The 23,248-nt window shown below is 44.7% G+C and overlaps 1 protein-coding gene across 2 annotated transcripts in view; it reads right to left on the reverse strand.

Annotated features, from left to right (window-relative positions):
- CYP19A1 (cytochrome P450 family 19 subfamily A member 1) overlaps nucleotides 1–19,480 on the reverse strand; it is a 34,240-nt gene extending 14,760 nt beyond the window's left edge. The window contains exons 1-4 of one of the 2 annotated variants that reach the window (XM_089309163.1): nucleotides 19,420–19,480; nucleotides 18,923–19,105; nucleotides 13,151–13,301; nucleotides 2,735–2,889 (exon numbers count right to left, since the gene is read on the reverse strand). In XM_089309163.1, the coding sequence (XP_089165289.1) occupies nucleotides 2,735–2,889; nucleotides 13,151–13,301; nucleotides 18,923–19,067 (451 nt within the window). In that variant the 5' untranslated portion in view covers nucleotides 19,068–19,105; nucleotides 19,420–19,480. 2 annotated transcript variants of the gene reach the window in all.
- Nucleotides 19,481–23,248: the final 3,768 nt, after the last annotated feature.

Below are 23,248 nucleotides of genomic sequence, written 5' to 3' on the forward strand. Positions count from 1 at the left end.
ATTATGAGAGTTTTACTCTTAAAGTTCCCCTTTTCCTCCTTGTTCTAAGTTTTCTTTAAACTTCTTTCAGAAGTAATCTTCTTTTTTTTTTAAAATGTCTTTTCTTATTCAGGGCTAATAAAAAAAAGTCACAAAGATGTTAGGGTTGGTTGAATCTCCAAGTACTGTAGATTCTATGTTCTTTGAATGCCTCATACCAGCGGCCTCCCCTCCACCCAGCCAACATCACTACAGTGTCCCCTCACCTTTCTCCCTGCTCACATTCTTGCCTGGTTCCATGATTGGAACTAATGCCCTTCACTCTGCTTCCAGAGGGATTTTTCTTCCCAAGACACAAATACGTGCATGTCATTGTGCTTAAAATCTTTAGGATTCCTCATGGCTGGTGAGATAACTCATCTCCTTGGCTTAAGAGAGGAGTCTTTGGCAATCTGGCCCTGCCCTCCCATTGGCCTCATTCCTCTATGTATCTGTGTCAGGCACAGGGCCTACTGACAGATCCCTGGACATGGATACATCGATCTGTGCTTCCATGCCTTCACCTGTCCTGTTCTGTACTCCTGGCCTATCTTTGCTTACCACACTTTCTTAATTAGGTAGCTTCTAGCATCTTTTGGAAGTCATTATGATCATCCACTCCTCCAAGTCTCTCCTGACGGCTTGGGGGTTTTGGATGCTCATCTTGTCTGTGCTCTGTAGTGCTGTGTGCACCGCTAGCATTACCATCATCTAGCGCGGTATTTGGTGATGTACTCCTCTGACCCTCCTGATTCTCTCTGCTTCCCCGCCCTGCTGCCACCCCGTTATAAGCTTCTCAAGAGCAAGAACCATGTCTTGTTTGCTGTATTCTTGACACCTAGTTCAATGACAAGAACAGTAGTTTGTCAAGTGGATGACTTTCAGGATTCTATTGACTAGTGCAAATCAGTGTGTGAAAGTTAACTACTCCTAAATACTGGTTCATATATTCCTAAAACTTTTGGGTTAAATGACAAAGTAAAATAAAACTTACATTTCTATGGGATTTTTACATCATTATTTTACATATTCCTCATAGTAGCCCTAGAAGACAGTTCTGTAATATGCATCATCTTGTGTGGATGAGTGAACGAAGGTCAGAGAGGCTTAGTGACTTGCCTGAGGGCATACAGTTAGTGTCAGCGCTGGGATTTGAACCCATAAGCTATAATGCTGAGTCCTGTTCACTTTTTATTAACCCATTCTACAGTTTTGTAAGGCACAAGGAGATTGATCTGTCCCAACATGAACGATATGCAGAATAATAGCTCCCCAAAAGTTGTCCAGACGCTAATCCCCAGAACTGATTAATATGCTACATGGAAAAAGAGATTTGGCAGCTGTGATTCAAGAACCCTGAGATGGGGAAATTGCTGCGGATTGTCTGGGACAGGCCCCACCTAACCCCATGAGTCCTTAAAAGCAAGGAACGTTTCCTGGCTGAGGTCAAAGCGAGAGAGGTGCTGTGAAAAGGAGTTGACTCACTGTTTCTGGTTTTTAAGCTGGAAGAAGGGGCCGTGAGCCATAGAATGGGGTGGCTTCTCAAAGCTGGGAAAAGGCACCCAAGAAGATTCTCCCCTAGAGCCCTAGAGCCTTGCCAACACCTTCCTTTTAGTCCATTAGGACCCATGTCACACTTGTGAACTTAAGAACTGTTAGGCAATAAATGTGCTGTTTTAAGAGTCTTTGTGGCAGTTTGTCACAGCAGCAGTAGGAAACGGATACACTGTGGCCCACAACAGTTGTGCTGAGTCTTGGCAAAGGGCCACTCTACAGGGTGGGATCCACACTCAGCTAGCAGGGCCAGAGGCTTAGCTTTTTCCTGTCTTAGCAGCCATGCAGGAAGCATTTGGGTTCACGATGGAGGCTGGCTGGAGGGAAGACTATCAGTGCTATAGGGTCAGACCTAAGCTAGGTCCCGTCAGTAGGAGGCTTTCCGGGTAATGGTTGCCTTCCTTGATCTTCCTTGATGTTTGAAGTTAGTGTAAGACGTGATCAGCACATGATTTGTACTTTCCCACTGCTTTACTTCTGGCATGGTTTAGTACGGGGGTGGGGGGGAGTCACTGCACAAGGAGGCTTGGAATCAAGTCTGCTCATTCATAACTAGCTATGTTGCCTGAGTTAAAACCACAACCTCTCTCAGGCATTATTTCCTCAGTTGTGAAAGTCAGAGCCCAGATGAGACAAAATATACAGTCCTAAAATTCTCTTAATTCACCCACCATTTGCTTTCTGCTTAAGCATCTGGGCTATTCGCTAATGACTCAACAAATACACTTGCTGACTACGTTTAAATCAGATATATGGCTGACTTAAATGTTTGACTGAATTGACTCTAACTATGCAGCTTCATCTCGTCTTTGTGTACATGTAATTGCTTCATACACCAACAGGAAGAAAAGGATTCATGGTGTTTAAAAATGTAGGCTTTGATGTTGTTTCCTGGGCCACTTTTTACTAATGTTGGAACCTTGGGCAGATTCTGTGGGCTTTTTATGCCTTGATTTTTCTCATCTGTAAACTGTAGGTATAAGAGTATGTATCACATAAGGTTGCTGTGGAACTAAAATATCAAATGTTTAAAACAGTGGTTATGATGTTGTAAAGGTATAATAAATGTTGGCTCTTCTTCCCGTTATTTCAAAACTGTGAAGCGGCAGAACTTAACAATATGATGCTTTACAAAAGGACATGTAGCCAGGTACCCGCTTACCTTTCATAAAGAAGGGTCGAACTACTTTCCAGAGAGCTGGGTTGTTGTTAAAGATGATGCCGTTCTCGTGCATGCCGATGCACTGCAGCCCAGGTTTGCTGCCGAATCGGGAGACGTAATGGCTGTGCTTCATCACGTGGAACATGCTCGAGGACCTGACCAGAGAGCAAACCTGGGTCTTAATTCCCACGAGGACTCCTGGTGATGCACGTGGACCGTGAGGTACCCTCTTAACACATGTGTGTCCTTCACATTGAATAAGCACTTCTATTAGCATGAGAACATCCTCTCACTGATTCACTTCTACCTACTGACTCCTTGTTTGAGCATCACAAAAGCTAAAACACACACACATCATTTCTTATCTTTCTTCGCTAATCCCAAGTTATCAAAATACAACCAACTATTGGTGTCAGGGCTGCAAGGCTGTTTAGAAGCTGGACCCTCCATAGCACTACAGTCCTGAGAGCCTCCAGCCTCCCAGGTACCATCTAGCCTCACTCCAGACAGTGCCACTGCCTGCCAGAGTGAGCCACAGAACTGAGACTTTCTGGCATCACCAGAGCCTTGCTTTGTTAGTTTGGAATAAGCAATTCTTCTTCTTCTTCTTCTTCTTCTTCTTCTTCTTCTTCTTCTTCTTCTTCTTCTTCTTCTTCTTCTTCTTTTTTTTTTTTTTGACAGGCAGAGTTAGATAGAGAGACAGAGAGAAAGGTCTTCCTTCCGTTGGTTCACCCCCCCAAAATGGCCGCCACGGCCGGCACGCTGCACCCATTTGAAGCCAGGAGCCAGGTGCTTCCTCCTGGTCTCCCATGCGGGTGCAGGGCCCAAGCACTTGGGCCATCCTCCACTGCCCTCCCGGGCCACAGCAGAGAGCTGGACTGGAAGAGGAGCAACTGGGACAGAACCGGCGCCCCAACTGGGACTAGAACCCGGGGTGCCGGCGCCACAGGCAGAGGATTAGCCAAGTGAACCACAGCACCGGCCAGCAATTCTTAGTACCATTCATTCCCCCAGAGTCTCTCATCAGCCCTTCTAAGTGGGCTGTCATTCTGTCATTCTGAGATTGAAGGATATCTCTTTGAGTATTTCTTCTGGGCTGAGCTGGAAGGCTCATGTGGTGATAAAACAAGCTGTCTCAGGGCTCTCTCTGCATTCCATCATGAGTCATCAAGCTCTCCAGGGTCTCACATTCTATATCTCATCTCCCATCATAAAGAATGTGGTAAACCATCAGAGAGTACAATTTGCATGGTACCAAATAGTGCAAATTCAAGATGTGTAAAAATGTCATCAACATTATATGTTGTGGATCCCTTATCTGAAATGCTTGGGGCCAGAAGTGTTCCAGATTTCAGATTTGTTTGGATTTTGAAATAGTCACATATATGTTATGAGATATCTTGAGGGTGAGATGCAAGTCTTAATGTGAAATTGATTTGTTTCATATGTACCTTATACATGATAGTGCACATTTTATACCATATTTTCAATAGGTTTATGTATGAAACAAAAGTTTTATGGTGTGGAATTTTCCACTGGTGGTGTCATGCCGGTGCTCAAAGTTTCGGACTTTCAGATTAAAGCTGTGCAAACCTTCTTTGTCTCAGTTGTTGTAATGTTATTTTTGGTGAACCTAGTAGTTACACAAGTTTCCATGTATTCCCTGCAACTTTGGCCCTCCCTCCCTACTTCTCCACTGAAATTTTGTTTCTCCTACTATGGTTGTTTTCAGAACTCCTAACTCATGGATAAGTGTGGCTGCTATGGGGTCTGCAACTGGTTCTCAAACTCACTTGCTCCTTCCTCTCAAGTTCAATATTTGGCTCTTAAAAGGATGACTTTGCTTTAGTGAGGTTGTTCTGTTAATCCCTGCTGAAATACATTCCCTGAGAAGACGTTAGGCCAAGAGGGCTCTCTTCTGGCTCAGTAGATTAAGCTGTGGGCTAAGGATGAGTCATATGCTCACATTTGTGATGTGTTCCATAGTCCCACTGAATACTTAAAAGCAAGCCCCTGAAATAATAGTTGTGCCAACAAATGAAAGCAGTTATCATTATGTGAAAAACCTATTTACTTGGTATTTATTTCAGGAAAAATACCCTCCTATTTTCAAATCATAAGTCAGATATTTTCTTGGTTTGATTTCTGATAATGTTCGTCAGATGATCTCAAGTTTGAGGCAAGTTTTCCTCTTCCTAGCAACAAAAATAAAAACAAAAAAAAAATCAAGACGCTTCAGTTTATTTTCCAGGGAGTTACTTTAACTAACAGCTCAAATTTTATCCTATGTAGAAAAATCATGCTACCAAAAAAGGCTGAAATTCTTATTAATTAAAATAGCTGAAAACTCTAGCTTTTCTGGCCTCCCCATGCTCCATTCTGTAGTTAAAGCAGAAAGTTAGTACAGTAGATATTCTTTGTTCTCAAACTGTGTCTAAAAATCTTACATACTGAGCAGACAAGCCGAATACCACGTTTCTGCTCTGACCCCTAGAGCATTTGTGCACTGAGTTAATCAGATTAGCATGTCCCTTTCTTTTAAAGGATTGCAAATCAGTTTTTAAAAGACAGCAAAACCAAGTGCATGTTTTGAAGAGCAAACTTTTAAAATACACGTGTCCTTTAGGGGGCACCAACATCTCAGCTATTCTGAGTCGGATGCTGGGTTTCACATAGGGCCCAAGTGACAGAGCCAGTGAAAGTGTTACCGTCACAGAACAGCAACATAAGACAAAGTCATTTCTCAAAATGAGATTTGTTGAGGTTACCTAGCCGGAACACACCAGGGAAGGGTGAAGACCTAGGCACCAGCGGGGCCTCCTCTGTGGCTGATTGAGGGAGATGTGGCGCTGTTAGGGGAGAACGAGGATTTCTCCACACCGACAAGAGACCAATGGAGTCTCCAAGCTCAGAAGGGACAGTGAGCAACGCAACGAGTCTGGTTGTTGGAGTTCTGCTTTTTTTTTTTTTTTAACAGGCGGAGTGGACAGTGAGAGAGACAGAGAGAAAGGTCTTCCTTTACCGTTGGTTCACCCCCCAATAGCCGCTGCGGCCGGTGCACCACGCCAATCCGAAGCCAGGAGCCAGGTGCTTCTCCTGGTCTCCCATGCGGGTGCAGGGCCCAAGCACTTGGGCCACCCTCCACTGCACTCCCAGGGCACAGCAGAAAGCTGGACTGGAAGAGGGGCAACCAGGACAGAATCCCGCGCCCCAACCAGGACTAGAACCCGGGGTGCCGGTGCCGCAGGCGGAGGATTAGCCTATTGAGCCACGGCGCCGGCTGAGTTCTGCTTCTTTAAACCTGACTGAAGTCAAATGACAACTCTAAAGACAGCAAACCCATTGTTCACAATGAAAAGTAGGCAGGCAGTGAGCTGTTAGGTGGTAAGGAGGAAGCCACTTAAGTTCTGAGTTGCCACAAATCACACACCTGTGCTAGAAGTATAGCGGAAGCCATAACTGGAATGATTGTCATCAAACATTTAAAAACACTTGCATAGATCTATTCTGAGCCCAAGACTTAGGTTCCATCAACCTCATCGCCTCTCTACTGCCCTTTGCCCCTCTGATGGCCTCACTTATACAGCTGATGTGCTAGGGTTGTTGCAGAAGAAAAAGAACCTTTGTTTTAACAGATCCAGCTGTAGACATTCCAATCAAGAGATGGAATCTTGCAACACTACTCATGAGACAATCTGTCTTTCACCTGATGTGATTCAATATGAAGTATCTACTACTACTAATGGAGCATTCTAACAAACATGTGTAGCCTGAATCTAAATGAGCATTGAGACCTAATTTTCAGGTTACAAAAAATACGGGGAGAAGAGGACTATATGAAATGACATGTGATGAAACAACAAGATAAATTCAGAATGTGGGATATCCTACAAGACAACTGACATGGTCCTTTCCAAAGTTCCATGTTGTGAAAGACGCTCTTTCATTTCTCCAGTTCATTTGAAAATTTCCTCAATAGAAAGTTGCAAAAGGGGCCATCATTGTGGCATAGCAGGTAAAGCCACCACGTGCAATGCAGGCATCCCCCATGAGTGCTGGTTCGTGACCTGGCTGCTTCACTTCCAACCCAGCTCCTGCTAATGGTCTGGGAAAATCAGCAGAAGATGGTCCAGATGCTTGGCCCCTGCTGCTTACCTGGGAGACTGGGAAGAAGCTCCTGGCCCCTGACTTCAGCCTGGCCCAGCACTGGCCAATGCAGCCATCTCGGGAGTGAACCAGCAGATGCAAGATTTCTCTCCCTGTCTCTACCCTTTCTTTCTGTAACTCTGACTTTCAAATAAATAAGCCTTTTAAAAACAAAGTTGGAAAAAATGATTGTGAATTATTAAGACTAAAATAATCTTCAGTGTATCCTCAAGTCCTTTGACCCTCTCCTTGCATAGTGAAACTTAACTCTGGCTAAATCCAACTCAGCTTATCCTGTGCTCATACTTGACAGCTGAACTGGACTGGGAGAAATGTGTGTGTGTGTGTGTGTGTGTGTATCTCCACCTGCGAACAGGTCTCAGTTAAAGTGAGGCCTTACTATAGCTGGCATTTCTACTACATTTCCCTTGTCTGTCCACTCTCTCACTTACAATTGACTATTATTTCCTTGCCTGTTGTTTCAGCTAAAGACTTTATCTCCTGTTTCCCTAGAGAACAGAAGTGACTAGAAGAAAACATCCCTAAGCTCCAACTACCAGGACCTGTGCCCAGATAGCCAGCCCTCCCTCCTGTAACTATGGATGAAATCCCATGTTCCTACTCAAGGATAACCCCTCGCTTGCCCCCGGGGCCCCTTCACCTCCCACCAGCATACCCCTTCTTTCTCCTTCAGCCACGATGCGCTTCTGTCACTGATCATTCTTGCCATGACTCACATACTGTAACTTCTTTCTGAAAAATCCAAACTCCTTTGACTGCACCTCCCTCTCCTGCTCCTGCCTGCTTTAGGGCAGACTCCCTCAAAGAGTTGCCCACCCTCAGTCCTTCTGATCCTCCCCCTACAATTCCCCCCAGTCAGAGTCTCACTCCCACTGTTCTTGTTGAGGTCACATAGGACCGACCTCTCTGTTGCTCAATGCAGTGCTCACTTCTCCATCCCTTCCCTGGCTCATCAGCACTGTTTGATGTGCTAGACAATTTCCTCCTTTCCGAGACATAATCTTTGCCTGGCTACCGGACCACTCTGCTCCTGGGATTTTTCCTTCTCTGCTTGTTCCTTCACGTTCTCCTTTGCTGTTTTCTGACCACTTTGCACTGGAGGGTCTCAAGGATCATTCCTCCCCACTGGACACCCCACTAAGATGTCTGGTGGACATGTCAAGTCCCCCGTGATCTTAGTCCTGACTGCTCCCCACCCCAAACTCCATTCCTCCTATCTCAGGTCACTGTGTCCTCCTCCTTCCAGATAGTTAAGGCAAAAACTGGACATGATCTTGACTCTCTCTCATACCCAACACCCAACCTGTCAAAAGTCATGTTGACGTTGCTTTCAGAATACACTGAGAATGTCACCTGGACCAGCTACCACCATCTCTTGCCTAAGCGCTCTTTCTGTTCCCCTCCCTTGTCCCCTTAACCATCTCTCCTCAACAGAGCAGCCAGAATTATTCTGCTGACTTGTGGATGAGTCATCTATGTCGCTCAGACTCTTCAGTGGTTTCCCATCTCATGCAGGGTAAAACACAGACTTGTCACAGTGTGAGATCTGGTACCTTGGTGCCCCTCAGATCTCATTGCCACTGTTGTTCCACAACAAGGTATCCTTGTTGTTTCTTGAACATTTCAGACAGGTTCCTGCCTCAGGGCTTTTGCACAACTATTCCTTCAACCTGGAATGCTTTCTCTCTAGATCTCTGCATCTCTCACTTCCCCATTTCCTCTTTTTGTCTTTTAAGATTTTATTTATTTATTTGAGAGAAAGAGTTACAGACTGTGTGTGTGTGTGTGAGAGAGAGAGAGAGAGGTCTTCCTTCCGCTAGTTCTCTCCCCAAATGGCTGCAACAGCCAGAGCTGTGCCAATCCAAAGCCAGGTCTTCTTCCTGGGGCCCGAGCACTTGTGGCTTTCCCAGGCCACAGCAGAGAGCTGGATTGGAAGAGGAGCAGCCAGGACTAGAACCAGAGTCCATATAGGATGCCGCCATCGCAGGCGGAGGATTAATCCACTGTGCCATGGCACAGGCATCCTCCCTCCCCATCCCCATTTCCTTTGGGTCCTTATTCAAAGGCTCTCTTGTCAATGAGGCCTGCCTTGATCACCTGTTTATGATTGCATCCCCATTCTTACAACTGGTCTTCCCGTACCCCTTCCTTCTCTTTTTACCTGTTTGGCATAAACCTCCTGCAAACAGCATGACCAGCCATCCTGGTTTGCCTGAGACTGTCCTAGTTTTAGCACTGAAAGTCCTACATCCTAGGAAGCTGCAAATCTGAGAGAGCAAACTCAGACATTTGGTTACCCTGCTGCGCTACTATGTATTTTACTGGTTCATTGTTAGCATCTCAACAGCATATCACTCCATGAGGATGGGGATTTTTGACTAACTTGTTTCCCAAAATAACAATACTGTATTCCTAGAGCCTAGAACTGTACTTGTATACATGGAAGTTCCCAATAAATATCTATTTAATGAGTGAATGGAGAGCCGGTAATGACTCTTATAACTTAGGGTCATCTCAATAGGTCTGATCTGATTTCATCATCATTTAAAAAAAATCATCTATTATTTTTCACTTTATGTTTCTGTGTGGGAACAAACTGTTGAAATCCTTACTTAAGGTATACTAAGCTGATCTTCTGTATATTAAGATAATCGAAAATGAATCTTGATGTGAATGGAAGGGGAGAGGGAGTGGGAAAGGGGAGGGTTGTGGGTGGGAGGGACGGTATGGGGGGGAAAGCCATTGTAACCCATGAGTCGTACTTTGGAAATTTATATTCATTAAATAAAAGATAAAAAAAAAAACTTAGGGTCATCTGAGGCTTAATCCATAATAAATTCTCAATAAATGTATGCTGAAACCATAACTGAATCCTCTATAAATTTATATACACATAATTTAAGATGTGCATGTTAATTAATTGGTGATTCTCCTTTTTTGCGGATGCTACTTGATTTGTTTCCTATTTATGACAAAACTAACATACATGTATGGAGTGGGCATGTAGTATCTTACATGGCATCTGAAGACCCTCGTTAATTTAGAGTGTGGCTGCCTGGGGGAACTGTGTGCATTTTATCAGCAGATAGCCAGAGCCTTCCCTGCAAGTCCCCAGGTTATTCGGGCAGCATCCTGAAGGCACTTGTGCCTGACTTGCACCCCTGAAGTTCAGCAGTGCCTACCACTCCGGGTCTAAGCTGGTTGGGAAAGTTGGGCCGTGATATCTACACAGTTACAAAGACTAGAGACCTCAAACTTTTCAAAAAGAAAGAGAAAGAAATCTGGCAAACTCTTCAAATAAAGTAAAAAAGCTTTCCGAGGTTCAACAGGGTCTTTTCAAGAGGTACGGGTAGTCCTGGAAGGGACTTGAAGAGCAGACAAGGAAAGGAGATGGGGACAAACATGTCCTATCCTGCAGGGAGCCCAGCTTTTAACAACAAAATTGAGCAGCTCTGAAGCAATTAAAGAGAACACAAAGACCCCAACAAGTGAAAAGCCTGAGAGGACAGGACAAGAAAAGAACTGGGAGAGCTGGGTGAAGGGCAGGAGGTTGTGTCCACGTCTGTGTGTGCATCAGTGCCTGACCTGGTCAGGGTTGCTAAGGGCACTTTCCCAATTAAGACAAGCAAAACGGTCCGATGCCATCCTGACTCTAATGAATATCCTACCTCAGGAACTGTCGTTAGCATCCAGGGAATTTATCTGGTGACCTCAGTATCTAATACCAAAGTGTGTAGTACCTAAGAGGGCGTTCTCCCCTGGTGCTCTGGTCCTTTCTCAAATCCATCGTTCTTCACTCCAGTTGTAGTCTGTACCACCACCACCTGAGCTAGAATCAAGGGCAGTACAATAAGACAAAACCTCTCCAACCCTGCCTAGCTGTTTCCTGTTAACTCCACGGAAAGACACTCCACTCTCTCTAGATGGAAACTTCTCCAGCTCCGCAGTGCGCTGAAATTACCTGGAAGCTTCAAACGCTACTGATGCTTGGGCTCCACTCTCAGAGGCTCCGATCTAAAAGGCAGGGGGAGGTGTCATGGTACAACAGGGTAAGCCACCTCTTGGGACACTTGCATCCCGTATCAGGGTGCTGGTTGTAGTCCCAACGTCTCCATTTCCAATCCAGCTTCCTGCTAATGCCCACTCAGGAAGGCAGCAAATGGTACAAGTGCTCAGGTGCTTGGGTCCCTGCCACCCACATAGGAGACCCAAATGGAGTTCCAGGCTCCTGGCATCAGCCTGGCCCAGTTCTGATCATTGTTGCAGACATTTGGGGGAGTGAGCCAGCAGATAGAATATATCTTTCTCCTCCCTCCCACCTCTGCCTTTCAAAAAAAATTTTTTTTAAAAAACTCCCTGGGGTGACTGCTATCTAGCCAGATGACAACTACCTAGCCATAGTGAGAACCACAGCTGTAGACCTGGGATGCAGGTTGGTATCCTTCTGGATAACTATCCTCGGGCTTATATCACCTGTCTGCTGTGGAAAACAGCCGGGACACTGATAAGAAAGCTGAATGCTGAGCTGAGGTCAGGAAGGCAGCCCTGCTATGCTGGGAGGTGAAAAAACAGGAGAGAATGTCCCAAACCCAAACACCATCTGCTCCAGGACATTTTTGAGGCCATAGGTAGTTGTAAAAATGACTGAAATTCTGATTTTTAAGATGAGAACATATTAAGAATAGATAAAAATCTGCTTAAACTTGGCTGTGCAGAGCTCACTAGACCAGGAAAAGTCAAATCAAACAGTAGTTATGATCTAATCATCGGAGCAGTGGTTCTGAGCCTCCAGAGAGCTCAGCATCACCTGCAGGCATGCTCAAGCGCAGGCTGTGGGGCCTGCCCCCAGTCTTTCTTAGGTCAGGGCAGAGCCCAGGAACATGCATTTCTCAGTGCCCATGTTCATTGCTGCCACTGATCAAGGGAGCACACTAGGAGCACCACAACATTAAGAGAATTTCACGTGACCTTAGTGGAAAGACGTTTCTGTCTGTGCATTTTATGCTTAGCTGTATAAACAGGTTCTGCCCTAGCTGTTCTTAAAACTGTCACAGCACTAAACTGAACAAAACGAAGATCTAGGCAGAAAGTGAGGTATTGGATAGAACCAGAATAACATTGCTGGATAGTTTGAAATACTTGGAAGCATTACATGTTGGATTTTTTTCCCCCTGCTCCCTTCTTTCCATATTAGCTTTAAAGAATTAGGCTTTGATGTCACCAGGGTATTTTGTGAAATGATGCATGTAATCTTGGCCTGGAAAAAAATCATGTCAATTCCAGAAATGCTTCACTTAACTTTTGAGCAATAGTCTATGTATGTATCTCAGTGGAGAAATCTTTACAAATCAGTAACGCTTCCTGGTTTGCTTTTGTTTGTGGGTAAAGCTCTGTCTGGGACTAGAAATATAAAAATCCTATTAATGAGAGAGTGTTGGCAGACACTTTACTAAAAGTCTAGTAAAGACACCTGAAAATCGCGTGAAATATGCCTTCTTTGAAGTGCTCCAGCTTCTGCAATCAGTAATCAATAAATAAGGAAGCTAGTATTTCATAAAGCTGCTTCTTCATGGTATATTACATATTCCCTAGAGTAAATTCAGTCTGCTAAAGTTATCCAGCAAATATGACCACTCAGAGAGGGAGGATACCACTTGTTTTCTCCAGCGAGCAATGCTGTTGCTGATTTATTTATTTAAGATTGCTCAGCCGGGACACTGGTTTGCAGTAACAAACAGAATGGCAGCATTGGATGGCTTCTCTTTTGGAGGTACTCAGGGGCTGACATTAGAAACTTTTATCTAGTTGGGGGTCACAAAACTTTGTCACAGTTTTGGGTTTTGAATGTGTGTGTGTGTGTGTGTGTGTGTGTGTGGCACACGTTTAATGCTTACTTGTAGAGTTAAGACCAAAATCTTAGGAAAGCAGGAAAGATACCACCCTGCCCTTAAAGTCTGTTTTGCCAAAATCAAATCATCTGGATTCTCAGTTTCCACATTCACTGCTTAGAGAAATGTTAAATGATTTCTCGGCTTGCTAGAGTTCTTGATCTATGTACCTCTGACTTCAATTCAAGTGAAGCCTAATTATTCTGTTTGTTTGTTGTGTTTGTGTTTGATTTTTACCTGAGAACAATTTACCTTCGTTTCAACAGTAAGAACATTTCCTTAGAAACTGCTAGGACAAATTTAAAAAAAACAGGACCCCGCCTTGGTTTTGAAAGCATGTCTCTGATTATTACAGACTCACTTGCTGATAATGAGTGTTTCCTCTCCACATATCCAGACCCTCATGAATTCTCCATACATCTTGTTGTAATAGTTGCAGGCACTGCCGATCCCCATCCACAGGAATCTGGCGTAGGAAATGAGGGGACCGATTCCCATACAGTAGCCAGGACCTAGGAAAAGTCATCACATCGCAGTCAACATCTCAGCCACATCAGATGTAACAACTGCTCTAAGGGACCACTGATTTTGGTCTTTTCGATCTAACTGCTCTCTGCATCTTCTGATGTATACCTGTGGATCACGAATATAGTGATTTACCTCAAAATAAAACAAGCTTAACATGAGGTTCTTCACCCCTCCATGAAGGTAAAGTAGTTCAATGTGCACCTGATCCTCATTCGGCTTGGTCTCAGTCTGAATAAACTTGGATACATGTTAACCTCCTCCTGTGTGTTTTTTGTGTTCCTTTTTTGACAGGCAGTTAGACAGTGAGAGAGAGACAGACAGAGAGAAAGGGCTTCCTTCCGTTGGTTCACCCCCCGCAAATGGCCACTACAGCCGATCCGAAGCCAGGAGCCAGGTGCTTCCTCCTGGTCTCCCATGCGGGTGCAGGACCCAAGGACTGGGGCCATCCTCCACTGCCTTCCCGGGCCACAGCAGAGAGCTGGACTGGAAGAGGAACAACCAGGACAGAACCGGTGCCCCAACCGGGACTAGAACCCAGGGTACCAGCGCCACAGGTGGAGGATTAGCCTAGTGAGCCGTGGCACCCGTGTTAATGAGTTTCAAATACAAGTCAGTTGGTTGATCTGGCAACAAGTGTGGAAACTGTTTGGCTGCCTGGTTTCCTCTGACAACTTTTGGTTGAATGCCCCAGTGGACAGAATGAGCGGGTTAGAACTGGGTCATAGTTTTGGAGTAATCAGTTTAACTGAGAGAAATAAGGTCTGCAAAGATAATGTCCAATCTAAGAGCAGCCATTTCTTCTTTTCCCCTCAAAAGGACTCAGCATAAAGGAGTCTTGAACTAAATTTCACCAGGCAAAGTAAAGCTGAGCTGAGCAGTTGGACAATGAGTCTACTCAGTGTCTAGACTGGGATGTGAGTCCTGCCGTCTATTTTAGTCAAGAGTGTGGCCATGCATATCTGTGCTTACGAAGACAAGGGCAGAACTGTAACAAACAAATACAGGAAACAAGGCGGGGGGAATTTGATGTAAAGTTGTAGTTTTTCTAAGTCTTTCCCTTTAATTCCATTCCGTCAGGGAGATGGTTACAAAGCCTGAACACATCAAACTGTATGAGCCAGCACATGCCCCCCTGGACAAGAGCTGTGTCATAATCTGGGAAGTGCAAGCTTTAACTAGAACCTCTGAATGGGATGTTTAATCCCAAATTGAACAATGTTGTCTTTTACTTTGCAAAGCTGATAAGACAAAGACTGTTGGCTCTGATTTTTTTCCATTGGGGGAAGACCTTTGTTAATAGCCATAAAACCAAAATATTGTCAAAGAGTTGTGAATCTTTTGATTGTTTTAATAACTATTTTATACTGCAGATGACTGACTTTACTTTAAAATAATTCCATGGAGTTCTTGAAAAGATTTAAACAAGCAGATTTGATTGCGTATGTATTTCCTTAAAATGGTACCAGATACTCCAACTTTTAATCAACTAAAATATGCATAATAGCAAAATGCCACACAGGGTATTTGTAGCTTGGCACATTGTAAATGCTCAAGTAATGTTTCTTGAATGATTATTTAAGTTTATATACATATAATAAAAAGGATTAATTTTAAAATGCTATCCTTATTTGGGGTATTTTAGGCTATATTTACATTTAATACAAAACAGTCCACGTGAGGTCAAACATCTGGTTATATTTGAGAATAAGTTTATTCAATGAACAATCACATATTTCATAGGCCAGGCCTGTGGGGAACAAAGACAAACAAAAGGATGCACTTTTCATCTTGTATATAAAAGTTTGATGCCATGTAGAGATCTTAATATTTGAGAGGCAGCTTCAAACTTATGGTATGACCGTAGAGACCTGTATCTAACTGAAACAGAAAGAATGAAATGAACCCTGTGCTTAGGTTGACAAGCTAGGTGTTCTGACCAGAAGAGAACCAGAGCTGTAGGTCCTTAGAGAGCAACTGAATGTCAGCTTAATTTATACGACAGATGCTTACTGAGATTCTATTGCCAAGTTAGGGATGGCGATATTTTAAGAATAAGGGTCCCCATTACAGTCTCAAGACCAGAGAGGAGAGGATGTGAAAAATAATTACACAACCAAATAATTACAACACACTTACATGCACATCCTAGACCATCTGGATGGAGAAAAGAATGCTCCAGGAAAGGAGAAACTTGGTAAGATACTAGAGAAGTATTCTGGTTGCATCCTCATTAAGCTGTGCTTGCCTCTCAGGTTTGGGAATGCTTATTATCTAGGCATGCAGTGATTATGGGAGCCTCTTTCACACCCTCTGAGGGGCAGTAAATACTTCACTGCATTTTTCTTCAGAGACAGCCTCCTTGAAGCCGACAGCTGGGACTTTTCAAATTGTTGCATTCCCCACGGAGGTATACACTCTAGAGAAACCCACAGACAGCTGTTGTTCACAGCTGCACCTAACTGGAGATACCCCAAACACCCATCACCTGCAGAACTGCATAGATGATTCTTATAAATTTGCTAGATATGCCAGCTAGCAAAAAAAGCAATGAAGAAGAATAAATAATGGATGGTTGTTTGCTGAGATGTTCAAAACCACGCAGAATTAAATATAGTCTGTGGGTATGAAAGTAGGTGGCGAATCTATAAAAAAGCAAGGGCGTGACTGGTGCAGAAGCCAGGAAATTTGACCTCCAAGAGTGAGGGAGAGCGCGTGGTTGAAAAGGCAGACATGGAGCTTCTGGGCTGCTGCTGACGCCCTGATTCTGTGCTGTACCGCGGCGGGAGATTTATCATCACACGGTGCACTTTCCTGTGAGATATGTTCTTAATGGGAAGAAGAGGAATGTGTTTCCCTTTTTCCCAGCGCTCTGCTCTGGAGGGAGAGGACCTGTGTTCAAGGTTGGGATAGCTGTGCGTCCTTGGGGAAGGGAGAGCCGCCAGGTGTCAGGTAACTGTGAGTCCTGGACAGAGATCAGTCGCGTTGGAACCGTTTCCCCCGCCAAACCACTCTTTCCTCCCCCAGACTCGGCCCCCTCCCTGGGGCTCAGTCATCTGCCCACGTCTGCCTCTGCTGCTTTGCCTCATCCATATTATTCCCACCAGGGCAGAAACGGCGTCTCATTCCTCTTTGCATACCTCTCACCCCCAGCATCTGATGCAGTGGGACTTCCCAGGAAGCAGAGGGGAAGAAGCTTCGTGTTGAGTCCCCATTGCATCATTTGCTAGCTGAGGGACATCTACTCTGAGTCGCAATTTCTTCTACAAAATAGGTATAAACACACCAACCTCACCAGAGAAAACGGGCAAGAAGTTGTCTTGCAAATGGTAACTTACTGAAGGGCTTTGGTCATTCTACCTTCTTAACACCCTTTGGCTTTTGCTGACCCTGAGCTTCTGCCAAACCTGCAGAATCAAGGACCCCCAGAGAGCCAATGACTCCAGGGAGTGAGCAGAGGAGCTCAGGAGTACTGGTCAGCAAGAACCGCTGGATCAAGGCCAACTCTCTCCTCTTCCCACCATCATCAGGAACTACAAGAGCTCACAGCCTGAGCCACTAGAGAAGGCTGGCAGAGCTCAGGTTTTCAAGGGGACAGCATGTCATTAGGAACTCCCCGGTTAGCAAAATTGACAGCTTCTAAGTTGTCCCCTTCTACTCCTTCCAGCTTGCCTTCCTGCAAGGGAGCCGACAAGCCGCTTCCCTCCCGGGATAGAATCCCCACCCATAAATGAGGAGCTTGAGCTCCATACCTCTCAGACTTGCTGTAACACTTCACCTGGGCAAGGCAGATCACCTCTCTGGGCCTCAGCTTCCTTTCCTGTTAAATGGAAAGGTTGGCTGCTCTCTATGGCTCTCGACCATGGCTGCTCTTAGAAAATCATTTGAGGAGCTTTAAAAATATACGTATCAGCCCTGGAGGCCTCCCCAAGACAGGACTGGGAACACATGCTCATGTGACCTAATTCCTGGTGTATGGCAGGACTGAGTCTCTGATCCGGAAGCAGTGCACAGAGTTGAGTGCTATCCAGGCTCCTGCCCCAGTGCCCAGTTCCCATGCTTGCCAGCCTCCTCACTCAAGGGCTTAAGAGATTTCCACAATTGCTTGTAGCATAAGCATCCAGGCTGGAGGAGGGGAGAGGGTGCTTATTAAAGAAACGGACATTTCTAGGCCTGCAGCATGATATAGAAAGCCTGGGGCAGGGTCCATGGATCTGGGATTTTAACAAGTTCCCACCTCCTGTGTGGTTCTTTATATATACAGAAAATTGAGAACCTGTGGCCTACTGGACGGGCAAAGCTGAGTTCCCTCTCCTTTCAAGACTCTGATAACACAGGTCAATTGGACTATAACATCTGAGCCTATGACAAGGAAGAGGAGGGAAGGCATTCCACTCCCCCTTCTGAATACCCACCACACCCCTACCAGTCACTGACCCTGACCGAGGAGCCCACAAAGAAGAAGAGAGATCTAGTGAGGAAGGGGCAGCCCTGGGGAACGGAGTTCAACTTCAAGACCATGGAAGAGTCTTCCCTCAGCTCTGAGCACCCCTCTCCTGGAGCTGACCCCATCAGGGAGCAGAGAACAAAATTAACTAAATGTTCCATTGAATTGGATATTAAAGTAGTCTAAAATATCAGGCTGAATTGGCCAGAGAGGCAGGCAATTATCTGGAAAATTTTAAAGGGATCCAGATACACAGAATTCTGTGCCCGCCCCATTTTTCCATTCGCAAACACCTGCAATGAGGCTCAGCACACGTGGAAGTAGGCAAGTCCTGTGCCCTTGAAATGCATGATTACTGTATATCTCACAGAATGGGGAGGAAATTTCACTGAAAACTAAAGTGACAGTCTGAAATGTCTGACACTGAGTTGTCTGACATTTGTCAAATATCACCCATTAGTGGTAGAATGGGAGGGTGTTTTGTTGTTATTGTTGTTGTTAGAATTATCTGGGTAATGATTTTATTCCTTCCTCTTGATTGGGCTATAGGCCTCGTTGAAAATTCTAACAGAGGCCGATATTCCAAGGGAACCACAGTGGTCCCCATTCTTCTCTCACTGCGCAGGTCTCCTGCAACCCTTACGGTGGCTCTGGCATGACCACCTCACTCCTTAGGAGAGAAAAATGCAGAGTGGGATGAAGAGAAGAGACAAATACAAGAAAGGGAGAGGGTGTGGATGCAGCAAAGTGGGAGGGAGAGGGAAGTGAGTATAGGAGGCATTCCAGAGATATTTTTGCCTTCAGAGCAAAAATTGGAAAGAATTTTAATCTGTTTCTTAAAAAATTAGCCAAAATCCCTAGAATTTTACCTTGTTCCACCCCATCTCAAGCTTGTTTTAAAGGGCACTCATGCCAAGACTATTTTAGCAAAGCAGACTGCAGAGTGGAAGGGATTGTTTAAGCAATTTAAAAATATTTTCATTTAAATATGCAGATAATTGGGGTAGAAATGTTCACTTGAAGTCCTCATTTGCTAACACAGTGGTGGTCTTTGAGATCTTCCTGGGTTTGCTCTTTGTCCTTTTGCAAAATTTTCTTTGCCATCGTAGACCAAAAGCCCCAGTAAATAGTCTTTTCAGACACAGACATAGACTGTCTTACCTGGTATTGAGGACGTGCCCTCGTAATTCCATATCAGGAGGAGAAAGCAGGTGAGCAGCAGGATGGGCATGGTAGCAGCAGGCATGGCGGCAGGCACCATGGTGGTGATGTTAAAGTGCATTGGGTTCAGCATTTCCAAAACCATCGTGTGCTCTTTGGCTTCAGATGAAGCAACTTAAAGTCCTGTGGAAATTAAAGGGGCAGAAAAATTGAAGAATCTCCTCTAAGGTGCATCTATGACTCCTGTCGTCTCAGGGGATACTGTACTGAAAGGATTGGCGCTTTGTTTTATAGTGCGGTTGGACACTCAGACAAGACAAATTTGTGGTTACAAGTCAAAACAAACAAGCCCAAGAGAGATCTTTTGGCTGAAAGTGCAGCATTTCTGGCCTTGGTAGAATCTCAGGTTCATTTAGACACTTGTTCTGATAGAACCTTATCTTGCCCTTGAGTGAGTAGAGTGACGTGCATTCCCAATTGAGAGCCAAACTTCTTACCAAAATATAAGAAACTGAAGCTCATTTCAGAGGTGGAATCATTTTGTGACTTTATCAGTAGGTTTTGTTTAGACAATCTTCTTCCCTTGAAACCAAATCAATTCAAACAAACAAACAAACAGACAATTCCCTAACTCCCTGGCTTGTACAAAATCAGCAAAATTGATCCTCTCCCCACCCCCAAGTAGTAAGTTTCTACAGCAGGAACACATTTCTTGAGCGTTGTTGTTGTATTCTCATGGCCTCCCATTAGGCTGTCTGTTGAATTCAAATGGACTCACTTAGTTCAATCTTTCTCTGTCGCTTGGATGAGGGTCTGAAATCTCTTGCGCCAGAGGCTGGAGTGTCCATGGAGGCCAACACTGGAGGGAGTGGGCAGAAAAAGAATGAGGGAGGAAGAATAAAGGGAGAAGAGAAAGAAACAGAATGGGGAATGAGAAAGAGAGAGAGAACAGGCAGAGTAGGATGCGGCCAGCAGTAAGCCCAGTGCTCCAGAGGAACCTCATCCCAAGGGCAGCCAACGTCCTGTGTAAGACAACCAGTTTTCAGTTTGATTTGCTGGCTCTGCTGTGTTTTTCAACCGGCTTTCCAGCCAGATTTTGTAATACCTTTGCTCTCGGAAGAGTATTTCGGGAATGGTAGTTTGCCAATGACAAGGCCTGGGTTGAACAAACTGTACAGTGAGGTAAGAAGCAGCATTCTGTGTTTTCTGGTGGCACGTCACAGGCTCCGAAGTTTGCCTTTTCTAGGAAAGTGACCACAGTTTTGAGGACCTGTGATGGCTCTGAAGCAGACCTTGGGTGGGTTTTCTCCCGAAATAAAAATTCTAGATTCAGTAGCCAGGGCTTCTACTTGGATTTCAGAGGCTCTGTGACTCCCCTACGATGTTTCATGAAAGGTACCTGCTCAGGTACACTTTGAAGGGAGAGAGACCATAACTTTCCCTAGATGCCTAAGGAGTGTGTAATTCTGTTTCTCCCTCATCTGTATGAGACCTTACACATCTAAACATATACCAGTGTCTCACTACTACAGAAATTTCCCTGTACAGTTGAATTCATTAAATTACTTCAGTGTTTTGTTGACCCATTTCACCATGCACATAATCATTAACACATAAGTGCTAGGTTCTGAGAATGCCCACACCCATGTTGGGCAATTTTGATTTTTTTTCTACTACAGGAGGGGTCTTCAAAAATACATGGAAAATGCACTTTTATGAAAAGACTATGCAGAGATTTTTGGTACTAAAATAAACTCATCTTTTAATTCCACTTTCTGCAAACTTTTTGAAGTGCCCTTGTATGTAAGTTGAAACTGAAAGTCAGCATTGTGTCTGTTACATTCTGGTTGCCTTATCAATGTGCAGCTACTTTCAACAAGCTGAGTTGTTCTGTTATGTGTCTAATTTCCAGAGTTGCATTTTACATCATTCTGAGTAAGCTCTGTGTGACGTTCTGACAGCTGCAATCCTTGCAGTTTCTGTTTGTACTGATAAAAGCTGACACCAGTGTTAAAAACACAGATGAGGGGCCGGCGCTGTGGCATAGTGGATAAAAGCCACCACCTGCAGTGCCAGCATCCCATATGGGTGCCTGTTAGAGTCCTGGCTGTTCCACTTCCAATCCAGCTCTCGGCTATGGCCTGGGAAAGCAGTAGAAGATGGTCCATGTCCTTGGGCCTTTGCACCCGTGTGGGAGACCTGTTAGAAGCTCCTGGTTCCTGGCTTTGGATCGGTCTAGCTCTGGTCATTGTGGCCAGCTGGGGAGTGAACCAGCAGATGGAAGACTTCTCTCTCTGTTTCTGCCTCTCCTCTCTCTTTGTAACTCTTTCAATTTATTTATTTATTTATTTATTTATTTGACAGATAGACAATGAGAGAGAGAGAGACAGAGAGAAAGATCTTCCTTCCATTGGTTCACCCCCAAAATGGCTGCCACAGCTGGGGCTACACTGATCCGAAGCCAGGAGCCAAATGCTTCTTACTGATCTCCCATGTGGGCTTAGGGGCCCAAGCACTTGGGCCATCCTCCACTGCCTTCCTGGGCCACAGCAGAGAACTGGAACGGAAGAGGAGCAGCCAGGACCAGAACCTGGCACCCACATGGGATGTCGGTGCCACAGGCGGTGGATTAACCAAGTGAGCCATGTTGCTGGCCCCAATAAATAAGTTTTTTAAAAAACCACACAGATGAGAAAAGTGATTATGGCAAAAAGGATGAAGATGCCCAAAGGAGGTGATGCTGGCAGAGAAGTCACATTAAATGAACTCAGATATTTTACAGGATTGAAACTGCAAAGTGAAAGGATGCTGGAAACTGATGCAGATTTACAAAGAAGTGTGACAACTCACCGAGACACACAGAGGATGCTCCCTCAGCGTCCTGGGATACAGACACAAAGAGAAGAAAGCAAAGACAACTTCTTTTCAAATAGTCTAGATAACTTCACTTTTTTTTTTTTAAAGATTTTATTTATTTGAGAGGTAGAGTTATAGACAGTGAAAGAGAGAGTAAGGGAGAAAGGTCTTCCATTCACTGGTTCACTCCCTAACTGGCATCAACAGCCGGAGCTGTGCCGATACAAAGCCAGGAGCCAGGAGCTTCTTCTGGGTCTCCAACATGGGTGCAGGGGCCCAAGGAGCAGCCGGGACTAGAACCGGCGCCCATATGGGATTTTACCATTTTCCTATTCTTACAAATTATGGCAAGAGGGGCTTTGAATGTTTTGACAAAAAATGTAAAAAGTCATAATCATATTTTTTCTTGATCTTTAAGATTGCTTTGCACAGTTTCAGCTTGCATAGTCATTTTCTCAGTCCTGCACTACCGTGCAATGTGAGACTATATGTCTAATGTTTAAAGGGGCTAAGTAGCTTGTTTCCTTATCTTTCTTGAAAGTATATCATAAAGACCATCCCTACCCCTGACACACACACACACACAAAAGAACGCTAGTTAAAGATTCCAGAAGGTAAGAATTCTAGCATTTAAAAAGTACTTGCTGTATGTCAGACATTGTTCTAAGTAGTTTGTGAATATTAAATCAGTCATCCTTACAGCTTTGCCCCCATTTTACAGATCGGAAAACTGTGGTATGAGAAGGTTGTGTGTGACAGAGCTGAGATTGGAGGCCAGGTGGTCTGCCTTCAGAGCCCAGGCTGTTAAGCAGGCCATTTTGTTGCCTATTATTGAATTAATTTGGTCTGTATGTTCAAGAACTTTTCATTTATTTATGTTCATTCCTAAGCTGTTTAGAATGACTCACTTTAAAGGATTAAGCTTATAGGCCTCTGAATGACACAGCTGGAGAGGCTGAGAGTCTATTCTCTTTGCACATTGATTTTCCAGTTCAGTAGAACATTCTACTTTTCAGTTTTCTATTTTTTTTAAAGATTTACTTGAGGCCAGCGTTGTGGCATAGTGGGTTAGGCCACCGCCTGCAATGCCAGTATCCCACATGGGCGCCAGTACTCCCTGCTAGTGCACCTGGGAAAGCAGTGGAAGATGGCCTAAGTAATTGGGCCCCTGCACCTACGTGAGAGAACTGGTTCCTGGCTTCAGTCTGGTCCAGACACAGCCTTTGCAGTCATTTAAGGAGAATGAAGATCTCCTTCTCTCTGTCTCTCCCTCTCTCTCTCTGTAACTCTGCCTTTCACATAGTTAGAAAGGGAGAGGGAGAAACAGTGAGAGATCCTTTATTTGCTGGTTCACTCCCCAATTGGTTGTCATGGCCAGGGATGGGCCAAACTGAAGGCTGGAGCAAGGAGTCAGGAGCTTTATCTGGGTCTCCCACATGAGTGACAGGGACCCAAGTACTTTGGCCATCT

Source organism: Oryctolagus cuniculus, chromosome 12 (genome assembly GCF_051225735.1).
Source record: "Oryctolagus cuniculus isolate XC-2025 breed Fujian yellow rabbit chromosome 12, ASM5122573v1, whole genome shotgun sequence".
In the NCBI taxonomy this organism is placed as follows: Eukaryota; Metazoa; Chordata; class Mammalia; order Lagomorpha; family Leporidae; genus Oryctolagus; species Oryctolagus cuniculus.